The following is a 9,620-nucleotide window of genomic DNA, read 5'->3' as shown; positions in this document are numbered from 1 at the left end:
AAGAATGAGACAGAAAAGCCAAAGGGATACCAAGGTCCATCATCATCTAAGGCCAGGACCTCGGCTACTACCTATCAAATTCAAGCAATTAGTTTCTCGGGAGGAACTCCTAAGAAACCGCAACGCCATGGCCCGAGAGCATTCACTGATATAGGGTGTACTTATGCATATGCCCTAGAAAGACTTACATCCCAAGGGAAACTGAGTCATATTAGTCCTACTCCAAAACCACCGTTGGAACAACGGAAAAGGTCCATAATTCTAAGGCTTATTGTGCCTTCCACCGAGGCAAAGGTCATGATACGGAAAACTGTTACCATCTCAAACATGAAATTCAAGATATGATCGAGAATGGAACGCTCCCGATTCAAACTGTTAAGCCTAACAACATAACCAACCCATTTGGTGATCACGCGAATGGGATATTTGTCAAACACAATGTCAATTTAACCTATTTGATTTGGCCGATATGCTGCCTTATTAGGTTCTTTGTGGGGAGGGAATTCATCGATTGTTCGAAGTACCTTCCAAGTTTAAGTGATAAGATTCAAATCGGGGACTTTCTATCAACTGTACCCCACATTTTCTCCAGAGTACCGCATAAATTAATGGCGTTTGGGATGATAATGAAGATGATGTGTATCTGGTTAAAGGTACAACTGTGTCACATACTCAGAATGAAATTCTGAAATGAGAAAAGAAGCTCTCGAGTCCAATCGTTTGACTCATTCAGGCCGGGTATTTCGGGTAGAGAAGGCCAGTCACGCTACCAATTCGAAAGATAAGGAGCCCGCCTTAGTCGAGGTTCTTAGTGATGGGTCGACCTCAGAGGCCTCCCTCATTAAGCAGCTACAAAAGACTAAGGAAAATAACGCTGCCTGGGAACAAGCTCTGAAGCTAGAAAACGATAGGATGAATAAGTTAATGAAAGAAAAGATGTCACAGCCTTGGTATCTAAAGTTACAGCAAAGCGTGGAGGAAAACAGAAAGCAATGAGCCTCACGCTATCCAGAATTCATCAGAAATCCTTCCGAACCCGCAACCCTTCATAGTGAGGACAAGAGGTCGCCCGTTTACCAGGTTCTTTCTTCGGAAGATCTAATAGTGGGATATATATATAATACCTAGATGCGGGTGGGATGCAACGGCGGTGAGTAATGCAACTAAAGTCTCGCACCAGTGGTGGTTCCGTTCGTCAAAGAGGATGTCAGATCTGGAATCAAAGACAAAGATGGACTTAGGTAATTTCTGCATCTCGGATAAGAGATTCTTCTGCCCCCTAAGAGGAGAAATGTTTGTGCCAGATGCTGATTCCGAGTCTGAGGCTGAGTCTGAGTCCGAGTCTGATGAGAGTCCTAAGATTGAGTCTAAGGAGTCAGGTGTCAAAGCCACCCCTTCCCCAGTCTTTCCTTTCATTGTACCCTCTCCTAGTTCTGGTATTCTAGGGCCTGTCTCGGGTACCTCCGTTGTTCCACCACTGACCCCTGATCAGTTGGCCCAAATGTTAGCGCATTTCGCGCAATTTCAAATTAATAATAATATGAACCAGTTTGCTTACGACTTGTTTTATTTACATTGCAATTCAATTTTTGAAAATAATTGTTTTAGTAATGACACTGAGAATGAGGATGAAATCGAACATGAAGAAGAAGAGGAGGAGGTGGAACCACCTCCGCGGTTGGTTAAGGGATTGGAGGAATACGACCAGAGAAGCTCAACAATCGAAGATACCGAAACCATTAATGTTGGAACCATAGAAGAACCGGAGGAACATAAAATAGGAACTACCTTAGATCCCGTAGAGAAACAGGGGTCTGTCGATCTTCTGGGTGAATTCAAAGACGTGTTTGCGTGGTCTTACAGAGACATGCCGGGAATCGATAGGGAAATTGCAGAGCATAAAATCCCAATCAAACGAGGGTTTAAACCAGTAAAGCAAAAGTTACGCAAAATGCGTTCAGAATGGTCCTTAAAGGTCAAAGAAGAAATTGTTAAACAGTTCAAAGCAGGGTACATCAAGGTGTCGGAGTATTCGGAATGGGTCGCCAATGTAGTGCCAGTGCCGAAAAAGGACGGTAAAGTTCGTGTGTGCATGGATTTTCGGGATTTGAACAAAGCTATTCCGAAGGACGATTTTCCGTTACCTCACATCGATATCTTGGTTGACAATACCGCGAATCATGCATTACTGTCCTTCATGGATGGATATGCCGGTTACAATCCGATAAAAATGGCTGAGGAAGATATGCATAAGACAGCATTTACGTCACAATGGGAAACCTATTGTTACACAGTAATGCCTTTCGGTTTCATAAATGCTGGGGCGACGTACCAGAGAACAGCAACGACGTTGCTACATTATATGATGCACAAAGAAGTTGAAGTTTATGTCGATGACATGATAGTCAAGTCAAAGGAACATAGTAGCCATTTTGGGCGCTACGAAAGTTCTTTGAAAGATTGCGAATGTACAACATGAGACTGAATCCGCAGAAGTGTGCTTTCGGGGTCACCTCTGGCAAGCTTTTGGGCCACATCGTTAGCCACCGTGGCATCGATGTCAACTCATCAAAGATTAAAGCCATTATGGAAATACCCCACCCCGAGACCGAGAAATAAATTCGAGGCTTCTTGGGCAGAGTTCAGAACATAAGTCGATTCGTCGCGAAGTTGACAATGATTTGTGAGCCAATCTTTAAGAAACTAAAGGTCGGAGAACATGTTATGTGGGATGACCAGTGTCAGGCCGCATTCGAGAGAATAAAGGGAATTTTGTCTTCCCCTCCAGTTCTAAGCCCACCTATAGTCGGGCTACCGTTATCGTTGTATCTATCTGTTACAAATACTGCGATCGGGGCTATGTTAGCCCAAAGAGTTGACAAAGAAGAAAGAGCTATTTACTACATCAGCAAAAAGTTCTTAGACTATGAAGTAAAGTATACACCTCTTTAAAAGACGTGCTTGGCCCTAGTCTGGGCAACAAAGAAATTAAGACATTACATGCTTAGCTACAGTGTGAGTGTCTACTCCAAGATGGATCCGATCAAGTACTTGTTTGAAAAACCAGTGCTAAATGGAAGAATGTTGAGATGAACTCTCATGTTATCAGAGTTCGATCTCAAATATGTACCTTTGAAAGTGATCAAAGGAAGAGCAGTCGCTGATTTCCTCGCCGACAACCCAATCGAAGAAACAGAAGTTGTCGACACTTGGTCATTTCCCGACGAAGGCATGGTGCACGTCGAGAATGACAATTGGGATTTATATTTCGATGGAGCATCGAACTTCATGGGATACGGAGTGGGAATTCTCCTTATCTCACCAACAGGCGAACACGTGCCCGTGTCCATCAAGCTAGATTTCAATGTCACGAACAATGTCGCTGAGTATGAAGAATGTTTGCTTGGTTTACGCAGTACTCTCGACTTAGGTGTGAAGAAGTTGTTAGTACACGGAGACTCGTCCCTTGTGATCAATCAAGTGGGTGGGTCATGGAAAATTAAGAGTCAAAGTTTGGCCCCGTATCAAACCAGAATCAAAGAATTGGAAAAGTACTTCGAGGATATTCAATATGTTCAACTCCCAAGAGAGGAAAATCAGTTTGCAGATGCATTATCCAAGCTAGCTGCATTGATCAAAATCCCAGACCACATAGACAGTATATTGATATGTGTCGAGCGAAGATCGTCACCGGCCTATGTAAATACAATGGATGGTGCCGAGGAAAGTGAAACCGAATCTTGGTACACGGACATTTTGAAATTCAAAGAAACAGAAGACTATCCTCCCGACCTTGACACATGTGGGAAGCGCACATTGCGAATGCTATCTGCCCAATTCATCAGGACCGGTGATGGGCGATTATACAAGAAGACGGCTGAAGGCGTTCTATTGCGATGCATCGATAAACTGACAGATGACAGAGATATGGAGGAAGTCCATGACGGTGAATGTGGGCCACACATGAATGCCCATATGTTAGTCCGTAAAATCATGAGGCTCGGTTATTATTAGACAACGATGGAAACAGATTGTTGCAAGTATGTCAGGCACTGTCACAATTGTCAGATATTCGCAAATGTGTAACATGTGGCACCTTCCAAGTTATACACCATGACGTCACCCTGGCCATTTTCAACCTGGGGAAATGACATCATTGGAAAAGTAAACTGATACATGCATTTTATATAGTCCTTTTTGGCCTTTTTATGCACGTATTTCTATGCTATTATCGTAGTTTTATGCTACGAAATGCCCCGAATTGTCTACTTTGGTTTCTCTTGTATTATTTACAGGTATGAACCAAAATTGAGCATAAACAACCCTAAATAATGTCCCTATGCATGCATTTAGGAGATGAGTTGAGTCAGAGCTTGCAAACTACTATTTTGAGATGCGCAAAGAAGAAAGATAGCTAGGCGAGCAAAGGAAGAACTTCAAATTGCTAGTGCCTACTTTGAAGAGACATATCTCGAGTTCTACAACTGATATTCAGGTGATTCCAATTGAAGATTAAAGCTTGTCCTCTTAGATTTCCAACGCCACCAGAATCGCCCTGTTTGCCTAAGTAACGAAGAAATGGCAGCCGTTTGAAGTTCAGTGCGCGAAGCAGGAAATGTGCGCTGGAAAGTACTCGATCGAGTACAATTATGTTCGATCGAGTCCTTTTTCTACTCGATCGAGTAGTTGCATTTTAAGGTTTACTCGATCGAGTATATTTTCTATTCCATCGAGTGGTTTGAGCTTTATTTTACTCGATCGAGTTGTTTTAAACTACTCGATCGAGTGGTTTCTCTTATGGGCTCGGGCTTTTAGCTTTAATCCGTCATTAGGTTAAATAAAATCCTATTTTTCTTATAAATAGGAAAGGGAGACGTCATTTAGATCCCTCTTCCCTCTCTTGTCAACTGTTTTATTGCTGGATATTATTTTCTCTCTATTTTCTGGATCCCTTCCACTGTAACATTCTCTTTCCCTTTCTCTCATTTTATTTAATGTTTATTTCTTTCCCCTTTGCTTTTGTTCTTACTTCTATTATGTCTAGCTAATTTCTCTGCTAGGATTAGGTGATTCAATGGATGAATGTTAATTGCTAATTAGTTTATAGATTGGTCGTTGTTGTTTTAGTCTTTGTTGTTAATCACTGCCCTTAATTGTATCTTGCTGATTGAATCGATGCAATTAGCCTTTTTAATCTTGGTAAGCCTTGACCTAGACCGAAAGGATGGAAGGGGTGAGACCCACAGTGAACAATGGGATGCTTTAGTGAGGGCGAAAGTTAAGCTTGTTGGAAATCTATATCTCATTACTTGACATATTCATATATGTGATGATTTAATTTAGTCATAAAATTAAATACAAATTTTATGCATGCAAACATAAGTAAATATAGAGAAGAAATCGTTTTCTCACCATATGATTTTCGGATAAAAGGGCACCAACAAGATCTCCTTCTTGTTAATTCTTGAGCATTCCAAATAATGGATGAACAAAGATTCAAGTATAGAATCTCTCCCAAAAGTGAATACCCAAGGAAATCTCTCAATAACAAATATTATTATGATCTAGTAATAGTATAAGTTTTACTATAAAATTGACACAAGATAAATTGTATTTTTACTCTTGAATATTTCGGTCAAGGGGGAGTATTTGTGAGATTTATTTCTTTAGAAATTTCATAAGATGTAGAGAGAAAATGCATTTTTCTTACACTAGAAAAATTTATGATAAGAGTGAATGAATTATTGTAGAGAAAACACTCTCTCTTTTTCATGGTGAAACCGGTTGGAGGGAGTATATGTGCCCAATGCATGGGCAAGTTTTTCTACCCAAGAAAATGATAGGCATGCAAGGCTAGTAGTTAGCTTTCATGATTGTGTTTTCCACTTAAAACAATTTACACAATTTTTCCACTAACTCCCTCCAATATTTCGGTACATGTATATAAAATGGGAGGTCCATTTTATTTTGTCATTTATCAATTTTGTCACATGTAACATGTTACATGACATGTCACAATGTAATGTAGTTTTAACATATTAAAAATCAACATACTCATAAAATATGTCATTTACAAAATCGACTAGTAATTCGTAATTACTTGTACCAAAAGTGTTTCCGAATTATAAAATACAACATTCTGTATTTATAATAATTTATTCATTCCGTTTCAATTGTTTCCGTAAACAATAATTTCATCTAAGTAATAAAACAATTCGATTACTTAGACCGTGTCTCATTTAATAATATTACAATAAGATACGTTAATTATACTCACAAAATCATCCGTCAATTTTAAGCAATTTAATTAACTCGTATCGATATACGATTAAGTAAATAATCAATTAAGAGTATTTTCCTATAGGTATGACCTAAGGGGATCAACTGATCACCACCGTCGCACGACAGTAATGTCAAACTCTAGTCAGCCAATCATTATCGATATGTGTGGACCAGTTGACTGTAAAATATTACATCCCATATGTATTCTTAAAATGAGATTTAAACATGTGATCATCATGATCGACAGTTGTGATCGCATTATTGTCGGAGGACACTTATTCCAACAAAGCTAATAGCATTTTAGGGCGAATTGAGACCGAAAGGAGATATTCGTTGCCCCTTAGACCGACACATCGACTGGTCTGTGACCTTAACTGCGATTGACTGACGTTCATTGATGACCCGAAATCCTAGTCTTCTCTCCGTTGCTTGTTAATTCCTCTCATTTCTATTTCTCTTGCTTTATCTTCATTAGTTTAGTCAAAACAATTCAAAACCCCCAATCGTGACCGTAGACAGACCGAGTAGACAAGTGGATAGTGACCGCCTCCCTGTGGAGATCGACCCTACTTACCGCTGACTTCTGTTAGTAGTACTTAGGTATTTATTTTTGGTACATAACGACCGTATCAAATTTTGGCGCCGTTGCCGGGGAGGCAACTATTTATTTATTTGTTTAATTCTGTCTGTTTTTAGCCTCAAGGGATTTTTCCCTTGAGGCCGTTCTAATCTTTTTCTTTAGTGCTGTTTTGATAGGCCCTACAGGTCCTACCTAGACATTTCTAGGTGAAAGATCGTCAAAGGGAAGGCTTGAGTACCTTTGACCCGTCACCTATGTTCCATTATATGGCGCAGCAGGTGATTTACTGCGGGAGATGTGGTGCTGCTGAGCACAATGCAGCCTTTTGCATGGCAGAAAATGACGAGGTCTACGCGTTCAGGCTCCGTGGACGAGCTAGCCATTCCTCTGTAGTTGTGCCGCCACATCCACCCTATCAACGAGGCTACCAACAACCTCCATTTGTCTGGCCACCGAAACAACAAGCTCCTCCTCCTGATAAGCAGAAAGAAGAGGTTGCTGAGTTGAAGTCTTTATTGAAGGCACTTGTACTCAAAAGGGAAGAATATGATAGACAAGTTTGTGCGCAAATCGATGAGCTCGAGTCTGAAATAGCTCAGTTAGCTGCTGAGTCGAAAATTAGGCAACTAGAGGAAGCCTGCGTTACCTACGCAGAGAGCGGTTTTTCCCATGAAGAACCCGTGTTGCCTAATGCTGATGATGATTCCTATGACTCGGATTACGAAGTTCTATCATATAGTGACGCTTCAGATGAAGATTCATGCACTGATCAGCACTTTTCACTCGATCGAATGGATTTTAGTGGTCGATCGAGTGAGATTCTTGAAGAAACGGTCGATCGAGTAGTTTGCATCACTCGATCGAACAACTGTTTAGAGGGAGAACTCGATCGAGCTGTTCCAAGTGCTCGATCGAGTGACTATTGACACGGCTATCGCAACCCTATCAAAGATAAAACCTAACGGTCTCAACTAAAATGTAGTAGAGGCAGTCGAGTATCGAATCCACAGGGAGGTAATGTAATTATAACTGTCTATTTCTAATCCTACGGTAACAATTGGGTTTGTTGAATTTTGGTTTCTAAACTAAGAGATTTAAAGGAAAGAGAATTAAAGTAAAGAGCAGTAATGGCGATAAAATATGATTAAACTATCAAGAAGAGAGGGACATGTCGGGATTTCGGTTCACTACGGTAGTCAAATAACTCAGCTGTAAATGATTCGATTTAACTAATGTGAGACGGATGTTAAAAGGTCCTTTCGGTCCACTTTCTATCCTAAAATACCACTAACTTAACTTTCGTCCTCATTAGGGCGATCTCATCGTTTATAGCAGGCCTATTTAGTCCAATCTTTCGATCCAGGATTAATTTTAGCCAGATTAAAGGTTGACATAGAAGCGTGCACTCAACTAGGTCGGGAATTACAGTTAAATTGCTATAGTGACAGAGTCTCGTGATTAATTCATCTGATTCATCTACTGAATCATCATCTTTCTACCATAGATTCCCTAATCCCAACATGAAGGGAATTTAGCTACTCATATCAGCGATTAAACTAACAGCAGACAATTTCCCAGGAGTGAACATTATAAATAAACTAAACTCGCAATAATGAAAATTAGGGCAAAGGAAATAAGAACACAAATGAGAAATTAAAGCAACAAACGATTATTATTAATAAAGGGAGAGAAAGGATTACAATCAGTGCGAATCCGGCGTAAAGAACAACTGAATCCGAGCAATAATAACCCCAAAGTAAAGTGACAGTGAAGAGGAATAAAAGTTACGTAGTAAAGTTCTACTGTGAATGATAGAGTAAAAATATGATAAAAGATTAAGAGATGTCTATTAACCTAATTAACATAGGTTTAAATAGAAAAAGTAACTAAGGCTTGCGAATTAAAACATCACACGGACTGATTAAAAGCCCATAATGACGAAACCAGTCGATCGAGTGGATTAAAACCACTCGATCGACTAACTCTCCAGCAAAAGTTACTCGATCGACCAAGAAGTCACTCGATCGAGTAGATGGTCCTTGTGCAGCTTAGTGATCGAGTGAAATGTTACTCGATCGACCATCAAGGCATATGAAAACCACTCGATCGAGTAACAGAGGGTGTGAAAACCACTCGATCGAGTGACTAGACTTCATTTCAGCTCACGTCTGCGTCTAAGTGCCTCGTAATGCGTGCCACGGCGCTTCCAAATGCGAGACCTCACTGGGGACAATCCCGTCTCCTCTAAATGCATGCAAAAAGGACGAAAAGGAGTATGGTTCCACTACTTTCGCGATCATTCCTACAAAAAGGACAAAATACACCAAAGTAGCCAATTCGGGGCAAAATACCATAAAAACAGTATAGAAATGCATAGAAATACGTGCTGAAATAGGCTAAAAAGACTATACATTAGGCACGTATCAACTATCAAGAGGAAAGTTGTCGATCGAGTAATAATTCTGCTCGATCGAGTAGTTTGGCCAGCGAGAGCAATGATTTGTTACTTGGGTTCGTTTTAGACGACAATTTTGATGACGACAATGGTTATGGTGAGTCTCTCCTTTTCAAAGCCGAGCTAGATGCGCTTGAGGCTGCGATTTACGGGACGGTTTCCACAAAGGAGGCAGTTGAGTCAGTGATTGCTCCTAACACGGATGAGGTAATATATTCTTTTGTCAGTGATTCCGACATTGAGAGCAACCAACCCGAGGTAGTAGACGATAATTATGTTATTGTTTGTTTAAATAGTACATTC

General features: G+C 40.4%; 1 protein-coding gene across 1 annotated transcript; it reads left to right on the top strand.

The window, feature by feature from the left end:
* Positions 1–1,231: 1,231 nt before the first annotated feature.
* On the top strand, positions 1,232–4,014 carry LOC141649296 (uncharacterized). Its single transcript, XM_074457990.1, has 4 exons — positions 1,232–1,341; positions 1,609–1,812; positions 1,885–2,447; positions 3,149–4,014. Exons 1-4 carry the CDS (start codon positions 1,232–1,234, stop codon positions 4,012–4,014), a joined length of 1,743 nt encoding a protein of 580 aa, XP_074314091.1.
* The last annotated feature ends 5,606 nt before the right edge of the window (positions 4,015–9,620 follow it).

The sequence above is a fragment of the Silene latifolia genome, chromosome 3, assembly GCF_048544455.1.
Source record: "Silene latifolia isolate original U9 population chromosome 3, ASM4854445v1, whole genome shotgun sequence".
Taxonomy (NCBI): Eukaryota; Viridiplantae; Streptophyta; class Magnoliopsida; order Caryophyllales; family Caryophyllaceae; genus Silene; species Silene latifolia.
Note: the sequence above shows the minus strand (reverse complement) of the source record. Positions and strands in the feature narration are given on the sequence as shown.

Bases quoted from the DNA above. Each gene is read 5' to 3' on its own strand.
- LOC141649296 (XM_074457990.1), top strand. From the start codon at position 1,232: ATGGACTTAGGTAATTTCTGCATCTCGGATAAGAGATTCTTCTGCCCC. The intron at 1,342-1,608 runs GTCTGATGAGAG...TAATTGTTTTAG, and splicing joins GAGGCTGAGTCTGAGTCCGA to TAATGACACTGAGAATGAGG. The intron at 1,813-1,884 runs GTCTGTCGATCT...GGGAATCGATAG, and splicing joins GATCCCGTAGAGAAACAGGG to GGAAATTGCAGAGCATAAAA.